Below are 24,403 nucleotides of genomic sequence, written 5' to 3'. Positions count from 1 at the left end.
GCAGAATCGTTCACTGGGATTTAAAGATGGGGATGAGGTTGGTCGTCTGTGGTTCCCTCAGCTCTGTCCTCAGCTCGTGTCCCAACTCAGCGTATTTGGTATCCAGAAAAGTACTTTCCTTTCTTCCTTAAAGAAGGAAACTGAGATCAAGGAAAGGCAACAGAAATAGAGCTCACAAGGAAAAACAGCCTTAGCAAAAGTTTCTGGATTTTTCTAGAAACTATGCAGTGTGGTAGGAAGCTAGGAACCAAGACAGACTTGGGTTCCATGTTGAATTCTTATCACTTTAGGAAATGTGAGCTTAAGCAAGTCATTTAACCTCTCTAAGCCCCAGCTGACCCACCTGCTTAAAAATAGTCTTCGTAATAGAGTTTACGAATCCACATCAACTGGGGTCTGGGGCGGGTGGTGAGGGGCTGTCTAGATTGCCAAAAAACCTACAGTATAGAATATCCTTAAAGGGACTGCCATTTTCTTACTCAATAATAACACGATAATAAAAGCTAATGTTATTAAGTACTTAACAGTGTCAGGCATTGTACTTAAGAGCTTTACAAGCATGAGCACATTTATGGCAACTTAATTATCTCAACAGCTCTGGGAGGGGCCACTATTATTATCGCTGATTTATAGATGAGAAAAATGAGACCAGAGAGATGAAGTAACTTGTAGGAGGCCACCTGGCTTGTAAATGAAACATCAAAGCCCCTGCTCTTAACCACTAGGCAGCACAGCCTCCCACGTTTGCTGACTAAGAGGATTACATGAAGGGAACAATTCAAACAGGCAGATCATTTTTGTGTAGATGGTTGGATGTTTCTTAAGTGCTTACAACTTATTTCTTTAAATGAGATGGGCCATGGTTTCCAAAACTGTGCTTCTATTGGTAATTGTTTAACGAGTCAGGAGGGAATGAGAGGATTCTTATGACAAGTTTAGAACAGCACCTGGCACCTAGAGAGGATGAAGAACAGCTTAACTGCCTGAACAATGTGGGTCAGTGGAAAGAGCTTGAGCCTGGTCATCAGAGCACTTGGGTTCATAAATTGGTACAGTCACTAGGGAGAACAGTATGGAAGTTCCTTAAAAAACTGAAAATAGAGTTACCATACGATCCAGCAATCTCACTCCTGGGCATGTATCCAGAAAAGACAAAAACTCTAATTTGAAAAGATACACGCACCCTGTTGTTCATAACAGCACTATTTACAATAGCCAAGACATGGAAGTAACCTGTGTCCATCGACAGATGAATGGATAAAGATGTTGCATATATGCAATGGAATATTACTCAAACATAAAAAAGAATGAAATATTGCCATTTTGCAGCAATATGGATGGACCTAAAGATTATCATACTAAGTGAAGTAAGTCAGACATCATAGATTATCATACTAAGTCAGAGAAAGATAAATATTATATGATACCAATTATATGCGGAATCTAAAAAATGATACAACTGAACTTATTGACAAAACAGAAACAGACTGACAGACATAGAAAACAAATTTATGGTTACCAAAGGGAAAGGGCAGAGGGAGGGATAAATTAGGAGTTTGGGATTAACAGATACACACTACCATATATAAAATAGATAAACAACAACGAACTACTGTATAGCACAGGGAACTATATTCAATAGCTTGTAATAACCTACAATGGAAAAGAATCTGAAAAAGAATACATATATATAGAGATATATATGTATCTATACATATACATATATCTGAATCACTTTGCTGTATACCTAAAACTAACACAATCTGTAAGTCAACTATGGTTCAATTTCTTTTTTTAAGTCAATCTGAAAAAAAAAATACTTGGGTTCAAATCCCACTTATTGCTGTGTGACCTCGAGGACCTTAATGACCTCTTCTGAGGCACGGTTTCCACTTCTATAAAAGGAGAATAATAACCATCCTGTCTCAAAGTCTTCGGGTGGAAGAAATGAGACAAGTTCTCCCCATTCTGGGTGATTCAGTCGCCCTCAGCCACCAAGTTACATATGTGACAATAGCTAGCAAAAAACATCCTTGGTGTAAGATTACTTTTTTTTAAATTATGCTTTTTTTTAGTGTGTTTGCCTTTGTTACTGTCAATAGACACTTTTAGGTAATTCAGAAGTCAACTTCAGTCCAACCCAGGCCAAACTGTCACTAATTCTGAATTATCCAAATAGGCATTGATGAAGATTGACTGTATCCAATTCTTTGGAATGGAGGAAGGACCTCGGCTGTCATCCAAACCACCACTTCATCCAGTTTCAAGGATGTCCCAACCATGAACCTTTTTTTTTTTTTTTTGCGGTACGCGGGCCTCTCACTGTTGCGGCCCCTCCCGTTGCGGAGCACAGGCTCAGCGGTCATGGCTCCCGGGCCCAGCCGCTCCGCGGCACGTGGGATCCTCCCGGACCGGGGCACGAACCTCCGTCCCCTGCATCGGCAGGCGGACTCCCAACCGCTGCGCCACCAGGGAAGCCCAACCATGGAACCCTTTCATGGTGAGCAGTACTTAGCGGACCGAGCACTGCAGCGAGAGCCAGGGCACCCGGACTCTGATCTCGTCGTACTGCCCTTCCTCCTGTCCCCAGGGAAGCAGCTTCCTGCCCTCTGGGAGGACCCCTGCCCTGGCAGACGAAGCTGAGGATGCCAGCAGAGGAAGAGAGGTTTCCACCGCCACTGCTTGTGCTGGTTCTTCTCAGGGGCAAAGAGGGAAGTGATGAGCTCACTCTGGATTGCAGGGCAGTGAAGAGAGGAGCGAGGGAGAGAGAGAGACTCACATTTCCGGAGGCTATTTCAGTTTTCTTGTCTGTTTTGTGCAATTTCACTTATGATATCAGCCAGTGTGTGGCTGCTCTTTTGGAAACTCCCCTAGTGAGGGCGCCCCCTCTGCTGGCCGGGCTCCCTATAAAGGGCCAGCCTGAGCTGCAGAGAATCCCCGCAGAGGATCCTGAGACAGCACGTGGATCTCCCACAGCCTCTGCTCACAGCTACCATGAAGGTCTCCGCCGCCGCCGCCCTCACTGTCATCCTCGCCATGGCTGCCCTCTGCGCTCCTGCGTCTGCCTCCCCATGTAAGTCCAGGTCCTGACCACCACAGCCCCCGGGGTCCGACCCTTAGACTGGCCCAGACCTCACCCTCTTTTCAACTGTAGCATTTATACCATCTGAACCCTACGACTTACATTCCCCTGTACTGCTTTACCCAGATGTCCAGTTGTCCCTGATAGATCTCAAAGCCACTTCATGGCAGGGACCCTCTGAACAACTTGTATGTGTCATCAGGGTCTACACCCCAAGCCCTGCAGGTGCTCGCTGAGTGTGGACTGATGCTGGGGATACTAGCAGGCAGGGGCAGCTTGAGCTGATCTCCAAACATGACTAACTCATGTCTAGCAGCAGCAGGGTTTCTAAGAAGCTTCTAAGCACTTAAGTAAAACTCTCCTGGGACAGTCATATTCCCTCCATTTCACAGATGGAAAAAAAATGGGACATGAATCTAATTAAATGCCCACTCTGGGTCAAGCATTGTGCTGATTGCTTTGCAAATATCACCTTATTTAATGCTCACATCTACTCTCTGAGTAGCTGTCCTCGACTTATAGAACCCCGGAGAGGTTAAGTAACTTGTCCAAGTTCACGCAACTAGGAAGTAAGGAAAGCAGTGTTCAAACCCAGCTCTGTTTGGCTCTGAAACACTACTACTCTGCTGGGAAATGGCAACTGACACTTCCCAGGGCCATCCTAAATTAACTGACCAACAAAAAGTCCTCCTTCTCTGTTCAGAGCCCTTCTCAGTATGCCTCAGCCAGAGGGTCACAGGATAAAATATGCATCTTCAGGCCTCTCTTAGGGGTCCTGGCTCAGTCATGAAGTCTGAGTTTTGGAAGCCTCCCTGCAACCCACCCTAGGTCTCAAAGAAACCAAGTTTTGAACCCACTGAGGATCCTAGGAGAGCAAGAATAAGGGCAGAAGACCTAAGACAAGCCCGCAGGAAACGCAGGATGCCCTCAGAGCCAAAGGCATGGGGTCGTGGTATAGAGCGAAGGCTCAAGGATTAGGTGAGGGAATCCCCAGTCTGGCACTGTGTGTCCATGGCCAAGTGACTTTACCTCTCTGAGCCTCAGTTTCAGCCAAAGGAGGATAATAGTCTGTTCAAGATAAATCATATAGGGACTTCGCTGATGGTCCGGTGGCTAAGACTCCATGCTCCCAATGCCGGGGGCCCGGGTTTGATCCCTGGTCGGGGAACTAGATCCCACGTGCTGCAACTAAGATTTCGCATGAGGCAACAAAGATCCCACGTGCTGCAACTAAGACCCGGTGCAGCCAAATAAATAAATAAATATTTTAAAAACGAAAAAAACAAAAAACTTTAAAAAAGATAATTCATATAAAGCACCCAGCACAATACCCAGTGTGCACTGGCAATGAATCCAGGATTCTTCTTTCTTCCCTCTCCCAGATGCCTCGGACACCACACCCTGCTGCTTTGCCTACCTCGCCCGCCCGCTGCCCCGCGCCCACCTCCAGGAATATTTCTACACCAGCAGCAAGTGCTCCATGGCAGCAGTCGTGTGAGTCTCAGCCCTGTGGAACCCTCCAGGGGGTGAGGGAGGGACACCTTTTGCCCCAGAGCCAGTCCCCCGGCCATGAGCCCTCAGAGATGGTGCCCCATCCACTCCCACCCATCCTCCGGCTGCTCAAATAGCCATGGTTCCGCCCTCTCTGGCTTCAGATCCCCCAGCTATGGTGGAAAAAGGCTAGACAAGGTGTTCCTGAAGGATCCTCCCCACTCTGATGGGCTAGGTTAGATCTCTGATCTTTACGGATGTGACTGTTTCTTGAATCTGGTCTGCCATGCCCCTGGGTGGAGAAGATCGACTCAGTCATCCCTTTCCAGTTAAGAACCTCGCAGTCCCCCATATCCGACACCCAATCAAATCCACCTGCAACTTCAAAAGGAACTAAAGAGGAGAGGTCAGAGGTCAAGGCCCTAGATGCAGTCAAGCGTGTTAAAAAAATAAGTTATTGATTGATGAAGAAATAATGAAATGAGATTCTCCTTTAAATACGTAAGCTACCACGTTTAGAAAAATAATAATCCTTGCTACCTAGGAAGTGCCTACTGTGTGTCACATGGCTTACATGCATTATCTCTACATTTTATCATAACATCCCTGACAGGTATGCATAATTTTCTCCACGTTTCAGATAATGAAAGTGAGACCCAGAGAGGTTTGGTGACTTGCCCGAGGTTGTACAGTAAGTGAGGGAGGGATGGAGCCTGTTTCTGGAGCCTCCTCTTTCTACCCTAGCAAGGTCATTAGTGATAGTGGCTTAAGAAGTTTAAGGTGATAGAGACTTAAAGAATGCAAATGGGGCAGTCACGAAGTTTTCCATATAACGATGAAGTTTTTTAACCCAAGGATTTCGGTGACACTGGCAAAGTTACCGGTGTCCAGCTTTGGCCTCTGGCCCTGATGAATCTTTCGAAGTGCAGCAGTAATATTTAGCAGTACTGGGACTTCCCTGGCAGTCCAGTGGTTAAGACTCCGAGTGCGGGCTCCATCCCTGGTCGGGGAACTAAGATCCTACATGGCACGCGGTACAGCCAAAAAAATGTAGCACTACTAATTTTACCTCTGGAAACGAGTATGTTTCAAAAGGAAAACAATTCCTTCTTTGAGCACCTATTACGGGCAGGCAGAGTGGAGTAAAGCACCATCCCTGCCCTCTGGGGCTCAGAGTCTAAGACAGATGTAGCAATGACCAGGGCAACCTGCATAAGAATGTTACAAAAGGAAAGAGGGGACACACCGCGATTCGGGGCTTAGCTAAGAGAAGGGATTTAGGCAAAGTCTGCTGCAAAAAGTGCTGTTTGACTTGGGATTGGACTGAGGGACGGGGTGTATGAGGCAGAGGGGATGTCGCCAAGACTCTCCTCTGGTTTTTGTAGAGTCTCCGTATAGGAAAGCACTGAGGGCCTTGAGTGTCAGCACAATGAAGCAAAAGTGTGAAATGAGTTGGAATGGGGAAAGTCTGGACAGGAGAGGTCCAGTGGAGAGGCTGCTGTGGTCCACATGATTGGTACTGAGGCTGAAGAGGACCTGAAGCGAAGGAGAGACGGGGTGAGGAAGCTTCTGAGGCGGAATCAGCAAGCCCTGGCAAGTGCTGTGAGGTCGGTAGCAAGGAAGAGAGAGGGGTTGATTGTGACGCTGAGGTTTCAACCCAGACTTGGAGAAGGGTGAAGGTGGAGCCCCGTGAAGTCCTGAGGAAGAGCTGTTTAAAAGGGAAAGGACCAAGGTGCCAGCACAACAACTTTATGGAAAGTCCAGCAGGGAATGTAAGCTGAAGGGTTTGTAGCCGAGGAAAGGGTGCTGGGGCCGGAGATGTGACATTTTTTTTATAGCAGGAAGGGGTCTCCCAATGTCACAGTGGCAGGAATACAGCAGTCTTGGCTGTTCCGGCTAGTCTGTCTTGATTAAAATCCCAGCTCTGCCAGTTAGTAGCTGCATGAGCTTGGGCCCATCACTTAACCTCTCTGAGCCTCAATTTTTTCATCTGCAAAGTGCAGTAAAATAGAGGTATTTCCCTCACTGGGTCAAAGTGAGGATAATAAAAAGATAAAATTAGAATATTTCCTGGCACACAGTTAGGTGCCTGATAAGTTGTTAACTTATATCATCATCCTTCTCCCCCTCTAAATGTATTATTATATACATAGAACTGACAAGTGAAACTTGATGAGTGAATGCAAAACATTCAGTCACTAACTCATTCAATAAATATCCATGAAGCACCTACGGTGCGCCAGACCCAGTGCCAGAGACTTGCCGAAGCGCACAGAAGAGAAGAGAAGCCATGTTGAGCACACTTGCTGTCAAGGGGCAGGTGAAGGTGGAGGGAGGTCAGGCCAGGAGAGGCTCCCCACAGAGCGGGCAGGGAGAGAAGGCTTGGCAAGGGGGGCCGCTAGCCGGTATCACATTCAGCAGGGAGCAGCAGCAGGAAGCCTGGGCAACCCTCCCCCCAGATGTCGGTTTCCTGGCCTTTCGACTTCCTGGCCTCAGGCCAAGGGGGCTGAGGAAAGAGGACAGTGAGTCTGCAGGCTCTCCTGTATGACACCTGGCTTGCCGAGGGCAGGGTCTGCATCGGAAGCTCCCTCACCACCCCAAACAAGAAGACAAATACTAGGAGGCACCAGAGCCCAGTACACCCCTTCTGCTCCCTTTCTCTTCTCTGCACGCCAGGCAGGGGAGAAAGAGAGGTGGTCAGGTGGCTCTGAGTGAGGCTCAGAAAAGGGGAAGCAGCTTCCCTGAGAAAAAACGCTCTCCATGATAGAGCACGAAAAGGGGCCAAGAAATCCTCATTCTCTTCAGATAACCTAAGCCTTCACTTTGTCTGGAAACACTCAAAAAGGTGCAGGAAAGCATCCTGAAGGAGAAGCCAAAATGAGAACGGTCCACATAGGCAGGGCTAGCTCCACAGTAACACGTTAATGGGTAGCACTGCTGGCCAGACCCAGGGTGTCCCTCAGAGAGAACCAGTCTCCCAGCAAACAGGTGAGGCAGGCAGCTGGACGTAGCCCATGATCCCCGGCCTGTGAGCCTTCCAGCTTACACCATCAACACCTGTAAAGATAAGGCCTCCTGCCCTCACCGGCCTCCACATTCTGGCCGGTTAATTGGTAGAAATGCTTTGACATCTGCCAGTATCTCAGGGTCCTCAACCTCTCCGAGCCACGGTGTCCAGTACCGGGACCTTCGGGCTCATGTTGCTCTGATCCACCCTAAAGTAGAGGTCCCGCAGCACCCCGATAACAACACGTGCATGGTATTTTTCAAAACTAATTTATATGTACTATCTCATCTGAGCTTCACAACAATTGTGCTAACTAGGAATTATTTCTCTCCACATTTTAGAGGTAAACGTATAGACTCAGAGGCCCTAAGTGATTTGCCCAAGATAATCTAACTAGTAAGTGGTAAAATCAAGACTCAAGTTCATGTCCTTCTTCTGTTCACCCAGGCACACACAGATGGGTTCCTCTGTCGAGTGTCTAAGGCACTGTGTTATCTAAGGCCAGATCACACATTTGTTTCACCACCTCGTCTCCCACTTACTCAGCCATGACTCAGTTCCTGGAAGACACCTCTTTTTCTCTGCATCTTCAGCACCCAGCACAGGGTCTGAAACAGGAAGTGCTGAGAAGTGGTTGACCAGCTCAAGCCTGGGCTCCTAGGGCCCCGTATCCCCTTAGATCTCCAGGCTGCATGTGTTTTTGCGGCTTGTGGGGCGGGGGGTTAAAATGCACACAGGACTGCTTCTGGCTTGGAGCCCTTTGACCCAACAGAAGAGAAAATGTTCTTTCCTTGAACGCCATACAATCGTATGGAACTCCAAAACTAACCCACCCAGTATCATTTCCCCCCTGCCTCAATCCACCTCATCTCCAAAACTGGCGCTCCCAGCACTGACCAGGTCTCACCCTCTTCTCTCCCACAGCTTTATCACCAGAAAGAATCGCCAGGTGTGCGCCAACCCAGAGAAGAAATGGGTGCGGGAGTACATCAACGCTTTAGAGTTGAGCTAGGATAAAGGACGCCTTGAACCTGAACTTGTGCAAACTTTGCTTCTTGCTCTTGTCCTAACCAGCTTGGGAGGTTTCCCCCCAGTGCCCTCCTCCCACCCGCTCCTTGGAAGGCACAGATTCCACCACCCGCAGCAGCTGCTGTAAAAGCCTCCCAGGGCTCCTGGGGCTCTGCCTTGTGCACAGGAGGTCTCTAGGCTCCGAGCTTCAGAGCCCTCGTCCAGCCACCGCTCTGCAGCCAGGAAGGATGTCAGCACCTCTGGAGGTGAAGGAGGGAGGGAGGCTGGGCTCCTACAGTCATGCCCCGTGACCAAAGCGCCCATCTCAGCCCCTCACTGGGAAGGGCTGACGGGCAAATGTAAGAAATCAGAGTTTCATTAAAATTCTCAATGCAATTACAAAGCAGGCTGCTGGTTTGACTTCCTGTCGGGAACCCCCCTTCCTCGTGAGCATAAAGCACTGGGTCCAGGGCTGGTCACATCTGGTGTCCACCCTGGATTTGGGGGTTGTGGCCCTATGCAGTGAGCAGGCCCGGGGGCACAGGCTCTCTGAGAAGGGGCCTGGGCAGGACAGAGCAGGTAAAGGGACCCGTGGCTCATCCACTCTGAAGGGAGACAACGGTCACTACCTCCCAGCCCCCAGGCCCCAAGAGTTTCTCTCACTTCCCGCCACACACCTCCTTGCTTCCTCAGACCATGGTTGGCCCTTCCGCCTACTCTGCTGGCTTCCACCCTAGCCCACCCTACCCCTTATCAGCAGTGGGTTTCTTTGACACAGCACTCGTGCCCCTGGAATGGGATTTCATGGCACTCCCAAAACACCTCAGTTCTTTCAAATAAAGGGAAGGAGGGATTTTGTGGTTTTCTACCACGGCACCAGCACTTTTCAGGTGGGAGTATTCCAACTTTCCCATCGATGTGTTCCTTCCTGTGAACCTGTCTTAGCAAATATATCCACATAATTAGAGCCGGCGTTAACTGCACGATCACTCTGTGCCAGGCATTGTCAGCTCCCTACATCCACCATCCTTCATCCTCATAACCCTTTGGGGTGTGGAGTATTATTAACCCTGTTTACAATGGGGGAAAACCCTTGGCAAGAGATGGAAATAACTTGCCCAAAGCCCCAAAGCAAAACAAAAATAAAAAACAAACAAACAAACCAAAAAAACAGGGGAGGTGGGGTGGAAGGTGGTACAATTAACATTTAGACGCACCAGGTCCAAGGTCCAATGCCAAAGCTGCTGCTTTTTTTTTTCCGTCTTTAATCTGAAAAATTTCAAACCTAGTGAAATTTGCAAGAATACACCCATATACCCTTCATGTAGATTCAAATATTAATGTTTAACCACATTTGCTTTATCTATGTGCATATACGTGTGTGTGTATATACACACACATGTATATTATACAGATGGTTGGTATGTACATTTTTTTCTGAAATGAAAGTTGCAGATGTGATATCACTTCCCCCCAACAGTTTTAGCGTGTATCTCCTAATAACAAGGACATTCTGCGTAGCCACAGAATGAGTAGCATTTAACACTGACACGATATTATTTTCTAACATAGAGTCCATGATCAAATCCCCACAATTGTCCCAATTATGTCCTCAATAGCTATTCTTTAAAATCAGGCTCCAATTACAGGCACATATTGAATTTAGCTGTCGGGTCTTTTTAGTGTCCTTTAACAGACTTTCTTTGTCCTTAAGATGTATTGATATTTTCTTCAGGAGTTCAGATGGGATTTTTGTAGAATATTTCCTAAGGTGGGTTTGCCTATTGTTTCCTCATACTTAGATTCAGGTTGAACATTCTAGGCAGGAAAACCACATGGCGACGCTGTCTTTCTCAGTGCAGCATGTCAGCTTATTGGAAGTGATGGTCCAGTCGGAGGACTTGGTGGCCTGTGTTTTCTCACTACAGCGAGCTGCCTGCTGTGTGCCAGGCACTATGCTAGGTGTCAAGGTTGCAGTGTAGCAATCACTGCAAGCAATGAAAGGAATTCTGTGTAGTACACATGACATGAAACCTTCGACAGAAGCAGTGGCTCAGCGAGCACGAGGACTCTATGACAGTCAGCTGTTGGTGGCAATGGAAGCTGATGTACAGCTGATAGACTCTGAGATAAAATCTGTAAAGGGATGGCATTTCGACTTTTCAATGTCAATATATGTGACTATCCACATTTGCATTTTTTTATTATTGCTGTTCTTATATATTTTGTTTTAATAATTCCAGAGTTTCTTTTATTTTTATTTTTTTTAGTTTTGGCAGCACCTCACAGCATGTGGGCAGCATGTGGGATCTTAGCTCCCCAACCAGGGATTGAACCCAGGCCCCCTGCAGTGGAAGTGCGGAGTCTTAACCACTGGACTGCCAGGGAAATCCCCACATATTTTTTAAAACTCAGATTTTTTTTTTCTAAAATGAAATAAAATAAATGTGCTCAGTGATCAAAAGAAAAAAAAGAGTTACATCTCTTGCTGCCAAGGAAGGAGGCGTGTGTATGAATAGGGCTTTCCCATTTTTTTTGCCAATTTCCTGATGACTAATCGTAAGGACAATCCCTGCTCCTAACGTGGGCTACGTGAGCTTGAAGTTCACTAAACGCTTTGACTTTCTTTTTGAATTTATGCCTCACCACTGCCCCTCTACCTAGCCAGACAAGCATGGCTTTCCCACTTTTCAGACGAGGTAAGTGAAGCTCCCAGAGAGAAAGTGACTAGCTCAATCCACAGGCAAGTAGATGCCAAGGCTGGGACTCCAGAATGGAACCGGAGTGTTCTATTTACCTAGGCGATCTGGTTGCCCAGCACTTGGAGGCTTCCACCTCCAGAAGCCCAGACACCTCACTAGTCCCTCTTGTGCCACAGAGGACAGGTCTCCCTGAGCTGTGACCTTGCTCCCACAAGGGAGTAGTCCCTGTAGTCCCCTCCCCAACCCAGGTGCTCTCTGGTTCCCCCAGGAGTAGAGGATGGCCTACGAAAAATCAGTCGACATCTCTGACATCAACAGGTCAATGTTCAAGTGCCCATGGCTGGAATATCCAGAAAGGACCAAAGGTGAGGCTGAAATGGACAGGAGTGGAGTCAGGGATAGGGACCTGAAAAGGAAAGCTCCCTGGCACCCACTCCCGGGTAGGGGTCTGGGTGATGTCAGCAGATCCATGGGAAGAGGCAGGGCAGACCCTTGGATACTTTCAAGGCCCCCCACAGCCCTCAGGGTAAGTCTCCAGCGCCCTCTAAGATGGGACGTCTCTGTGTCTCCCCAGCTGCTGCCCCCTCATCTGCACCCCATTCTTACAACTCCGAGGTTTGCAGGTATTCCTCGTGCCCACTGCTCTTCCCCCTCATCTGTCTGGCTACCTCCTACTTGCTCTGAAGACTCGGCTTGTGTATAATCTCCTCTGGGAAACCCTCATCAGGACCACACGTGCCTTTATCCATCTTCACATTTGTTTCCCTCTGTTAATCACCAGTAAACAGTTCTGTTTCACCAGCTAGAGCAGTGGTTCCCAAAGTATGTTCCCAGGACCAGCAGCCTCAGCATCTTGTTAGAAAAGCGAATTCTCAGACCACACCCCAGATTGACTGAATCAACACTCTGGGGATGAGTCTTCATCTGGGGATAAGGAAATCTGTGTTTTAACAAGCTCTCCAGTTCTTTCTAATGCACACTCAAGTTTGAGAACCACTGAATGAGACCAGTGGTTTTCACCATTAGCTACACATTAGAATCCTCAGGGGAGCTTTCTAAAGTGCCTGGGCCCCTTCCTCAGAGAATCTGATTCAATTAGTCTGATGTAGGACTGAGGCATGTTAAAAATTCCCTCAAATAATTCTAATACCCAGCCAGGGTTGAGAACCACTCTGCTAGATCGGTGTTTCTCCAATTTCAACGTGCATAGGAATCCTGCTCAAATGAAGATCCTGACTCAGTAGGTCTGGGGTGGAGCCTGGGGCTCTGCATTTCTGAGAAGCTCCCAGGCTATGGCAATCTTACTGTTCCACAGACCAAGATACCAGGAAAGTATGAGTCCCTGAACAACAGGAATTATGCCTTATTTACCTCCCAGTGCCTGCTACAGCGTTCATTAAATGCTAATGCTAAATAAATGAAAGACTGGAAGGATGACTCTTCAATCCACCCTTGTCATTGCCATCCCATTTGTACCATAGAACTCAGAAGAGCCACAGCTCCTGTTCTCCTGCCCTTGTCCTGCCACCAGGTAAGACCCCTAACTTCTGCCACCCTGGGAGCTTTGTTGAAGTAGGAGGGGTAGCAGACTATCCTTTCCCATTAAGGCTAGTTCATAGAACCCTGACACTCACCCCTGGGGCTGCCACTAACTATGTGTGACCTTAGACAAGTCACTTTCCCTCCCTGAGCCTCAGGAGTATCCTCTATCACAAGCCAACCCCTGCCCATCTCTCCCTTTATCAAGTCGCTATGAGACAATATCTGTAAGGCTTAGGCTATGCAGGCAGGGCTTAATAATGAGTCATTTTTATTAACACAGGGATCTTCCTCATTAGAGTTGCCAGATAAAATGGGATGCCTGATTAAATCTAAATTTCAGCTAAACAATGAAGATTTTTTAGTATGAATATGTCCTAAATATTGCCTTCATTACCTGGAATCAAAATTCAACAGGACATCCCGTTTTTTATTTGCTTGGTTTTTACTAAATCTGACAACCCTACTCATACTGAATCAATGCCCCATTTTCTGAAGTCACGACAATCACCCGAGAACTCTTATGATGATCTTCTCAGTCACCACACTGGGAACCACTGGCTGAAGCCCCTCTTCCTTGTTGCTCAGAGATCTGTTGTAGAGACAGGAAGGCTTGAGAAGAGACAGGAATGAATCCTAGCCAAACCTTCCGAGAAAGCCTCTAACCCATCCAAAACCCTCCACTGCAACCAGAGCTACAGTTTCACAATTGTATAAGAGATAGATTATTTGAAGAAATCCTGCTTTTCCAACAAAACTGTTAAGTTCCATGAGGGCAGGGCTGATAACTGTATCCCCAGCACCTAGTGCTTGGCACATGGTAAGTGCTCACTAAGTATCTGTTGAACGCCTGAATGAAGGAGCTGCAGCCTGAATTTCCACCCTCCCTCTTTACTCCACATCTCCCTTGCCCCCTGCCTTTTCATCTCCTTGCCCGAAGCTTTTTCAAAGTACTCTGAGATGCTCAACTAACCAAACTGTGTACAGTTGTCCCTCGGTATCCACAGGGGATTGGTTCCAGGACTCCTGTGGATACCAAAATCCATGGATATTCAAGTCTCTTGTATAAAGTGGCGTGGTATTTGCATGTAACCTACACACATCCTCCCTAGATTACTTATAATACCTGATACAATGTAAATGGTATGTAGAGAGTTGCTGGGTACGTGGCAAATTCAAGTTTTGTTTTTTTGGAACTTCCTGGAATTTTTATTTTCCAAATACTTTCAATCTGTGGTTGGTTGAATCTGTGGATGTGGAACCTGTGGATACAGAGGGCCAACTGTACTCAGATCAATTTGCAGATCAGCAATGGCTTCACAGTCTTTATGTCATTTGTTCTTCACAACCACCCTGGGAGGGGTACAGAACAAGGATTATTAGCTCCAATTTGCAGATGAGAAGACTGAGATCTTGGTGGGGTGAAGTAACTTGCCCGAGTCACACAGTGGGTTAGGAGGTGGCTGTGACTTCAGCTTAGATGACAGGCTGAAGGGCTGTTTCCCTCATCTAGTCCCTTCTCACCCTGGCCCTTTTCCTGGCTGAGGAATGCCCCCTGTGACAGCTCTGCCACTCACACCCCCCAGATGCCAAAGGAAGAGTTTCCCCCAAGTCCGGAGTGCTGGAGGCAGCACCCGAGCAAGCCAAACTCCGTACCTTACTGCTACTCCAAGCAGCCTGAGATCTACACGCACTGGCACACCCTGTATAATCATCAAAAGGAACGGGATGCCCAGAAGATACTGTGGAAAATGAGAGATCACCCTAGGTGTGTTGGGCCCCTTCCTCTTCTCCACGCCCTCCACATCTTCTAGGAAAGGAAAGAAAGAGAAGAAAGGGTTGGAGTGGGGCTGGGCGTGGTGCAAGTCAGCCTCCACATCCCAGAGGAGACCCTGGGGTAGAAGGAGGCTCATCTTTCTTCCTCTGGTCTCACCTCTGAGCTGGGCTGAGAACCAGAGGCAGAGAAGAGTTTGTGAAGTAAGGAGGGAGGGAACAAGAGGACCAGGGCTACCTGTGCAATTTCTCACACAGGTACCTCAAAGAGGGTACCCTCATCCAAAAACTCCATCTCCCAATGAGCAAGCTGATTACAAAACCTCAGATGAAATCCAAGCCCTTAGACCCTACTGGGGACCCGCTGAAGTGGCAAAGATTAAAGGTCAGGGACCACGGCTGGGGGGAGAATGGAGAGACTCTCTTTCTGTGAGTGCCCTTACCTGGGGCTCACACCATCCTTCTGCCCTCGGTCCCTGCCTGCTGCCTGCAAGACGGAGGGAGGGGAGGAAAGGGGATTGGATTGGATGAGCTCCTTCCAGTTTGAAAGTATAGTTGTAGAACTCAATTTATCCCTTTCTTCCCTTCCACTGGCTCCCTTTGATGGGCAGGAACTCACAGAAAGCCTGAAGTCTCCCAGAGAGGATGAGCAGCTCTATGCTGCACAGGTGAGAAGTGGCAAGGGTGGAGGGGCATGGTTACAGGGAGGAGTTGCCTGAGCTGAGGAGTAGAAAGATGCTTGAGGTGGAGGGCAAGGGTAGACTGATGTTCCAAGAATAAACTCCAGCTGTGGCCAGAGGATGGAAATTCCCGGCCGTGGTGTCCAAAGTCTCTTCCCTTTCCTCTAACCCTGTTCCTGCAGGCTCTGGGGTGCCTGGGCGTCAGAGACAAGTTTATCATGGAAGCACTATGGCAGGTGGTGAGTCTGGGGCTGCACAGAGTTCAGGAGAGGAGGAAACAGAGCCTGAGGTGTGTAGAGCATTGGCACATGGGCACTGACAAGGCTCTCCAGGCTCAAGGACTATGGGTCAGATCCAAGGAGGAGAGAGCTGCCTTGTGTGGCATGTCCCCATCTCATGCCCTTGGCTTCTTTAAAGGGCAGCTTGATCTAAAGGGATGGGAAAGGGGGAATCTGAAGATCCCCTTTGTCTAACAGGAAAGAGGAGCAACTAAAAAACCAGGAGAAAACTGGGACTGAGTTCATTCTCTACCTTAACTGAGTCAATGCCTGTGCCTATATGCCAATTTATAATGGGGGTCTGTGTTCTTACACAGAATCTCATTTAAATCTTCCAATATTAGGAATAGGTAGTAGTAGCTGCATTTTTCTAACGAGAAAATGAAAGCTCTGAGGGGCCAAGTAACTTGCTCAAGGCCATGTAGCTACCAGATACCAGAAAGGGATGTGAACAAGTCTTACTGCCAAGTCGTGTTCCTTCCATCGTACCATCCTGCCTGTACCCTGTGTTTGAGCATAAACAGGTCACTCTCTAGGCCTCGGTTTCCTCATTTGTAAAATGAAAAGTTAAGCTGAGATGATCCTGAAAGCTCTGACATTCCACCACCTTATGGCATGTTCCCACCCACCGCCTCTTAAATCAGGCCCAAACTGGCCCAGAGAAAGTGAAGTATGAGGCCTGTCAAACCCTGGCCATCCTGGGTGAGTATGTCCTCTCCCTGGGTGGGGAGAAGGGGGGAGGTGAGGAAGGAAGCAGTGCGGCCACATTGCACTTTGGGGAAGGACAGAAGGGAGTGGACTGTACACTCACGGCAACCTAGCCGTTGGCAGGGTCTGGGAATTGTCTGATGTACTGTTGGGCAGAGAGGGGAAGGTGGGGTGAAAAGCGAGAAGAGATTGGAGGGAGGGAGAGAGCAGGCTCTGGGAACGGCCGTCATGCTCAGCCAGCTGCTCTGGTGTCTTGAGGGGACGGGCAACCCTGTGACCTAGTGCTTGGAGCTTCTGTCTTGAAGGCACAGGGGTCAAATGGATTCTGGCAGAGAGGAGCAGCCCTGAGGCTCTGCCCTGACCTGAGGTCCTCCCTGTCCAGGTTGCCTGAATAAGCATGTGATCCAAGCTCTCATCAAGCAGCTGGAGGGGCAAAATGAGGGACAAAGGATGGATACTCTGACAGCGCTACGGGTGGCTCTGAACTCCTGGACTGCTGTCCCCAAAGAACAGGTGATTGGGAGGAGAGTCAGTCACTGGGGCGAGGTAAGACAAGGTAATTGATGGTGTTGGCAGGGGGTTAAGCCAGGGAGAAGGTAACCTAGCTCCTAGCTTTGATGGCGGAAGACGTTGTCCTTGTGGAGTCCCCTGTGGAATAGGTTCCCTGGACAGAAGCATTGGCATAGCCACTTAACTGGTCATACAACCTCTGAAAAGCCAGCTTTCAGAGGTGTCACTTGTCCGTCTCTAAAATGGATAGAGTAGTTATCTTATAGCATTGTTGAGAAGATTAAATGAGATAATATATGTAAAGCACCTAGTTCAACGCCTATACTCTTTAAGTGATAACTCATCAGCATTATTATCATCCTTAAAATAACCTATTAAAGGAAAACCTCTGCTAAAAGGGTACAGGGACCAAGAGAGTCTGCTGACACTACTCAAGACTTTTCCCCCTTAGGGTCCTCTTACTTTGACCCCATCGCTGCTCCACGTGAAACGGAATTCATCACTCATCCATTTACTCAACAAACATATATTAAACAGCTGTCGTGTGTGAGACACCATCCTAAGCCCTTGGGATATGTTAGCAAACCAATCAGGCAGAGATGCCGGCTTTCGTGGAGCTTACATTCTAGTGGGGGGGGGGACATGTAATAACCAATAAATTTAATTACATAGTATGTTAGAGGTGACAAGTGCAATGGAAAAATTACGTAGCAAGGTGAGAGTGATCAGGAATGCCGAGTGGAGATGGGATGAGTTGCACTTTTAAACATGGAGGACAAGGAAGGCCTCATTTGGAAGTTGTCATCTGAGCACAGACAAGAAGGTGAGGGGTGAGCCTTGCAGATATCTGAGAGAAGGCATCCTGGCAAAAGGACAAATCCAGGCAAAGGCCCTAAGGCAGGAGCACACTTGGCATGGTCAAGGAACAGCAAGGAGGCCATGTGAAGGAAGTGGAGTGGGAACAGAGAAACCAGGAGGAAATGAAGCTGGGTCAAAGATGTTAAAAGAGACTAGATCATATGTGGCCTTCTGGATGACTTTTAAGTACTTGAGCTTTTACTCTGAGTGGAATAGGTATTTGAGCAAAGCAGTAACATAATCTAACTTATGTTTCAAAAGGTTCACTCTTACTGTTATGCTGAAAAAAGATGGGCAGGGGCGGGGGGCAAAACTCGGAGCAGAGAGACCAGTTATGGGCTGCTGAAGCAATCCTGGTAAGACACGATGGTGGCTTGGACCACGGTGGTTGCAGTGTGGTTGATAAGAAGTTATTCAATTCTGGATACATTTTTAAAGCAAAAGTCTGACAGGTTAAATGTGAGTTATAAAAGACAGTGAGGGGGACTTCCCTGGTGGCGCAGTGGTTGAGAATCCACCTGCCAATGCAGGGGACATGGGTTTAATCCCTGGTCCGGGAAGATCCCACGTGCCATGGAGCAACTAAGCCCGTGTACCACAACTACTGAGCCTGCGCTCTAGAGCCTGCGAGCCACAGCTACTGAAGGCTGCATGCCACAACTACTGAAGCCCATGCACCTAGAGCCCGTGCTCCACAACAGTAAGAAGCCCACACACCACAACGAAGAGTAGCCCTCACTCACCACAACTAGAGAAAGCCCGCGCACAGCAACAATGACCCAACACAGCCAAAAATTTTAAAAATTAAAATTAAAATTAAAAAACGACAGTGAGGAAACAAGGATGAGGTCAAGGTTCATGGCCTCGAAACTGAAAGGATGGAGTTGTTACCAACTAACATGGAGAAAGCTGCAGGTGGAACAGGCTTGGAGGTACTATAATATCAAAAGCCCAATTTTGGACAAGCTATGTTTCAGATGTCTACCGGACCTCCAAGGGAGACAGCAAGTAAACAGTTAGATATACAGCTAGAGGAAGAAATCTATGAGTTGTCAGCATATAAGTAGCATTTAATGTCATTCACCTAGATGAGATCACTAAGAACCAAGAATCAAGCCTTGGGGCACCCCAATGTTAAGCGGTCAGAGAGAAGAGGAAGAACCAGTAAACACTGAGAAGAGGCCAATAGGTAGGAAGACAAACAAGAGTGAGGCATTCTGAAAATCAAGTGAAGAACATATATCAAGCAAAGGAGATAAATCAACCATATCAAATAATATAAGGACTGAGAATCGATCCAATGGATTTAACAATGTGGGAATCACTGATTATCTTAACAAGAACCATTGTGGGGACATCTCTGGTGGTCCAGTGGGTAAGACTCCACACTCCCAATGCAGGGGGCCTGGGTTCGATCCCTCGTCAGGGAACTAGATCCCACATGCCGCAACTCAAGATCCCGCATGCTGCAACTGAAGATCCCGCATGCCACAACTAAAGATCCCGCATGCCGCAACTAAGATCCCACACGCTGCAACTAAAAAGATTCCACATGCCACAGTGAAGATTCCGCATGCCACAACTAAGAGCCAGCGCAGCCAAATAAATAAATAAATAAATATTTTTTAAAAAGAACCATTCCAGTGGGAAGGTGGGAGTGAAGGCCTGAATAGTGTGGGTTTAAGAGAGGATGAGAGGAAAGAAGTTAGAGTTGGCAAGCATGGACAGCTTTCCAAGTTTTGCTGAAAAGAGTTGTAGTCAGCAGCAGGGGTAAATACGAGAAAAAGGAAAAATAACAGCATGTTTCAATGCTGAGGTGTAATGATCCAGTCGTTAGGAAAATGATCATCTTGAAGAGGGTGGGAAGAATTGTGCAGCAATGTTCTTGAGCAGATGAGAAGGGATGAGCTCAAACACATGAGTAGAGAGACTGACTTTAGATAGATGGTCACGGTCCATTGTAACACGTGGAAAGGAAGAACATATGGGTGCCGGTGTTGAAAGTTGGATAGAAGTGGTGGTAAGTGTCTCTGGAACTTCTTTTCTAGTTGCTTTTATTTGCTCAGTAAAGTAGGAAGCAAGGTCATCAACTTAAGAGAATAGAGGAAGAAGTGTTAGAGATTCCAGAGGAAAGAGAATGAATTAGAAGGCTGGGAAAGAGAATTCCCCGGGGAAAAGCAGTCTGATCACTAGGCAGCATTAAGGGTCTACACGAGGTTTGTGTTCATACATTTCAAGTGAGATTAGTCATCATAACTTTGTTTCCCGCCAGGAAGTGCAGGCGCAGAGTTGGTGGAGAGTTGAGTACAATGAAGCAAGAGGCGGTAAAGGTGTTGAGTGAGCAGGACCGTGGAACTGAAGCTGGGTAAAGAGGGAAGAAAGTGAGGAGCAGTGAAAAGGTGCTCAGTGAATTGTTAGTCTTTGTGGAGTCCAACAATTGTTGACATCAGAGGAGAACCAGAAAGATGGGGGAGAGGGGTCATAGAGAAGTTGCAGTAATGGGTAATGATAAAGTCTCTCTGTGGGAATTAGTGGCTGACACAGAGTAGAGGACAAGGTTATTGGAGGAGAGGCGTTGGATCAGTGACATGTATATTTTTTCAAATGCCAGGAATTAAGACGGCGGAAGTGTTAGAGAATAACATTGATCCATCCACAAGAAAAGTCATAGAGAAATGAAAGGATGCGGCCTAGGAGCAAGTAGATGACAGCAAAAATAAGGGAAGTGGGTAAAATAATCTCATGAGGTGAGATTCACCTTAAGGAGGAGGGAGAATGGTCTGGAAGCAGTGATGAATTGCCTTCCTGACAAAGCCTGGCTGAAGACATAGTCCCACCACCCGTGTCCCTCATCTCCCTCTCAGAGGACTCAGGTCGGGGATGGAGAGAAGCTGGTGCCTGTGCTGCAGATGCTGATAAAGAAGTCAGGGAACAAGGCAGCAGTGGAGGCGGCCCTGTGCTTGGGGTTCCTGAGGCCCTGTAGCAGCACAGCCCGAGAGTACTTGCCGCAGTGCCTGCACCAAGGGCCGAAGACCCAGCAGATGCAGGTGTGAGGGGCAGGAGGACGAGCTCCCTGGGGAGGACTGGGGAACCGGTGCTGACTGGCGGGGTCTGGACCCTGTCATCCTTATCCCAGAGAAAAGAAGCTCCCGCAAGGAGCACCAAAGGGTCTCCGTGTGTTTTGTCAGTATGTATATACATATGAGTACAGGGCCGTATGGACGCTAAGTGTACACGTGTCTGTGTACGTTCGATGTGTATGGGTGTTCATGCACATATGTACACGTGTGTGCACATGAACTTATGCTCTCACTCACGAGGCCAAGAGGAGGGAGAAAGGACCCCACCTATTCCTTACAAGTTCTAGCCCTCAAGCCTGTTTGGCCATCCAGATGCCTCTTGGTCTGGTATACCCCAGCCTGCCCTGCCCACCTCCATAGGCACTCAGTATGCTGGTCAAGATAATGGGTGTGCACTCAGCCATGGTCATCAGGACCATCCTAGACCAGCTGTGCTATTCCAGTGTCCTTGAGGTAAGCTCTAGGGCTGCCTAGTACCCTTCCTTCTCCAGGACTAGGACAGGGCTGGGGGATGAGAAAGGGAGTCTGTCCTTCATGTCTTCCCCACCCCTGCCCTCAGCACCGTTTTGAAGCCAGCCAGATGCTCAAGATCATTGGGCTGGAACAGATCCAGGCACAGGGCCTGGAAGGACTCACATTTGACCTGCTCAGGAGGAAGACATATAATGAACCATTCTTCGTAAGTGAGACCAAAACTCCCAAGTCCAGGCAGCTCAAACCTGTCTCTCTACCTTTCTCTAAAGACTCCCCTGGCTTGGTTCTCACCATGCTGCCCCCCAAAGCATCACATTCACCCTAATGCAGCCCCTGTTTTCAAGCCACCTTGCCTTCATGCGGGCCATTCTCTCAGCTTAAAATGCCTTGAGTCATCTCTCCCTCCCCTGCAAGGTGGAAAACTGCCGCATGCTTTCAGTCCCATTGGTAAGCAACTCCTTTCTCCTGCCTATTAAAATACGATCGTCCCTTCCAAGCCAGTCCAAACAACACCTCCTATGGGAAGCTTTCCCAGATCACCAACAACAGAATCACCCTGCCTTCCTCTGTGCTTCCTTGCTTTTATCTTTGTTATAGCTTGCTACAAAACCAGCCACAGAACTGATGAAGACATTTCTCTAAACGGTGAATCAGATTGCGGCTCACCTCTGCACAGAACTTCTCAATCGCTCCCCAGGCCCTCAGAAGGGCTTACACTGCCCTTCACCACCCAGGTCCTGCCTGCCTCTCTAGCCCCACTACACTCCCACTCAGAGCCACACACCAGCTGTGCTTAGGAACACCCCGTCCTGATTTATACCTGCGGTCCCAGTGTAATTACTCAGAGTGCCCCACTCTGAAGAGTCCGTTTGGTCACCTAGCTAAACTGAACTGTTTTCTGCTCCCTAACCTCTCTGTGCTCTCTCTTGCCTCCAGGCTTCTGTACATGCTCTCCCTCTTGCCCGGGAAATCTGCCCCCAGCCCTCTACCTGGTTAACTCATGTTCCACGTTCAGGTTTCAGCTGAGGCATCACTTCCTCCAGGAAGTCTTCCTGGTACACAGACTGAGCTAGGAGACCCTCCTATTGCCCCTACACTTAGTTCAGGAGTGTGACTGACTGTTCCACTTGTCTGCTTTCCCCCCCAGAGCATGAGCTCCTCGAGGCAAGGATCACATATGTAGCACAAAGTAAACATTCAATAAGGTTTGAGAAGCACTTAAGGGTACACCCCTGAATCCTTGTCTCACCTTAATCCCTCTTCAGGCTATGAGGCAGGCTGTTGCTGAAACTGTGGAAGAGCTCAAGATGAAGCCCACAATGATGAACTTGGTGGAGGAGTGAGTGGCTGGGGCTGGGAACTGCCAGGGCCAAGTCCTAGGCTGTGAGAAGGGGACAGAGGGTCAGAGAGAGCTGGGAACCTACGGCCCATTCTCAGCTCGCACGTGCCTGTGCCCTTGGCCAAGTCACTCTCTGACCTCTGGGCTTTTCTTCATCTGTAAAAAGGGGCTGATGATACCTACCACTCAGGGTTGCTATAAAGCTCCGATTAAGGTGAGGACATGAAAGGGTAATGTTCTGGACAGATGCTAGTCCTGATCGTCACTTAGTGCCCCCTGGAAAACTGTAGTACCTACCTTTCCCCTCCCAGCCCCTTTCCTGACCCAAGAAATAAGAAGGGGAAGTTAATAAAATTAACATCACACATCAGCCTTATGCCTGACTCACTCTGGACTGTAAGAAGCAGCCAGCCTTCCTCCCCTCCCCTTAACTGGACCACAACACGCTCACTCCCTTCTCCAGGCAACTGATGAGCTCAAATGCCACTGCACGCCAGGAAGCAGTCATCTCTTTGGTAAGGCCAGCTCCGCTACTCTGACCAGATGTTTTGATGGCAGGGGGAGCGGGCAGTCCAGCAGTTACTGAAGGGAAGAAAGGGCTGTAAAGTTTGGGGAGGTTGTTTGTTTGCTTTTTTATTTTAGAATTCCAGCCCTATCAGGAGTTCAGGAAAAGATTTTCTTCAGGATTGGAGGTGGGTGGTATAAGGGACAGGAGAAGGGTGTGAGGGGCATTGCTTATATATTACATGTAGAAACTATCTTGACTCTTCTGGTGAAAATATTGTACTGGAACCCAATGAAGTGGCCCCAAAAGGCAAGGAAAGTGCTACCTCTGCTGGGAAGCCATATCTCCTCTCCAGGCACAGGGTCATCACAAGGGCACTAGAATGGAAGAGTGTAGACCGGGCATCTTCCTGGGGCCGGCTATTTAGGCGCCCTCATCCTGCCTCTGCCAGGGTGTCCTGGGGATCCGCAGCCCACAAGTGCTCCACTTGGTCCTAGACATGCTGGATGTGGAAAAGAGCCCGTCTGTGAAAAAGAGCGTAAGGCATCCCCGCCCACCTCTTCCTCTTCTCAACCCTTCCTCCAAGCCTCTCCCACCTATCTTCATGCCAGAGGAGAGGGGAATACGCCCATAGACACTGTCCCCTTGACCTCATTCCCCGGGGCCAGAAGGGCCTGTAGGCAGAGCTCCCCCTCCCCTCCCAGCGTTGACCTGAAGTGAGCCAGCCACAGGGCCTTTGTTTCAATGCAGCTACAAGAAACATTAATTCTTTTGGCCTCAATTGATCCCTGGATCCAAAACAAGCTGAAGAACAAGGTTCTCTTTGTATATGAAGTGCCTAAGACCAGCATGAACGTAGAGTTCACGAGGTTCCGGAAAGAGCCTGAGAAACCAGAAGAGTTAAATATCCAAGACTTTCAACTTGCACAGCTGAACCCCTTGTTTCTTTCAAAGTCCAGTGCCACGTCAGACCAACAGAAGAAGTTAAATGCCCAGAAAGGGTCTGGTACCTCTGCCTTTCCGTCCTGTTTCTCTAAACCACAAAAACACAAGTCACAGGCCACAGGGTCCTGGACACAAGGGATCAGGAAACAGCTCCAGATCCTTGCTGAGACCTCCAATTAGGTCAGTTCTTTTGGCTGAGTTCCCACTCTCTCCTTAAGGATGCTTCTCAGGCTCCCCTGAGAAAATAATCTTAATACTTACCTTCCATGAATAAATGAGCATCACTCCACCTACCACTACTGTTCCCTTCCTCATGGGCTGCACTGAAACATAGGTCTCCTCACTCCTGGCTGGTCACTCCCCTACTCAGCCACATGTCCTTTCCATGAGACAAAGCTGCTCTGGGCAGCCAGCCTGCCTTCCT

The 24,403-nt window shown here is 48.3% G+C and overlaps 2 protein-coding genes across 2 annotated transcripts; both read left to right on the top strand.

The window, feature by feature from the left end:
- Positions 1-2,902: 2,902 nt before the first annotated feature.
- On the top strand, positions 2,903-8,991 carry CCL5 (C-C motif chemokine ligand 5). The gene is made up of 3 exons (XM_082603954.1): positions 2,903-3,073; positions 4,465-4,576; positions 8,505-8,991. The coding sequence occupies exons 1-3, from the start codon at positions 2,995-2,997 to the stop codon at positions 8,590-8,592; spliced, it is 279 nt and encodes a 92-aa protein (XP_082460080.1). The 5' UTR covers positions 2,903-2,994; the 3' UTR covers positions 8,593-8,991.
- A 2,576-nt stretch (positions 8,992-11,567) lies between these two features.
- HEATR9 (HEAT repeat containing 9) lies at positions 11,568-24,159 on the top strand (the record flags this gene model as incomplete). The annotated part of the gene is made up of 15 exons (XM_082603918.1): positions 11,568-11,655; positions 12,772-12,821; positions 14,416-14,597; positions 14,861-14,987; positions 15,214-15,270; positions 15,465-15,521; positions 16,205-16,262; positions 16,651-16,781; positions 20,501-20,683; positions 21,077-21,169; positions 21,276-21,395; positions 22,456-22,529; positions 22,993-23,044; positions 23,486-23,572; positions 23,785-24,159. 15 exons carry the CDS (start codon positions 11,568-11,570, stop codon positions 24,157-24,159), a joined length of 1,734 nt encoding a protein of 577 aa, XP_082460044.1.
- Between the last annotated feature and the right edge of the window lie 244 nt (positions 24,160-24,403).

This window comes from Mesoplodon mirus (assembly GCF_964341445.2).
Source record: "Mesoplodon mirus genome assembly, chromosome: 18".
NCBI lineage: Eukaryota > Metazoa > Chordata > Mammalia > Artiodactyla > Ziphiidae > Mesoplodon > Mesoplodon mirus.
The sequence above is the reverse complement of the archived record's forward strand: the minus strand, read 5'-3'. Positions and strand labels throughout refer to the sequence as shown.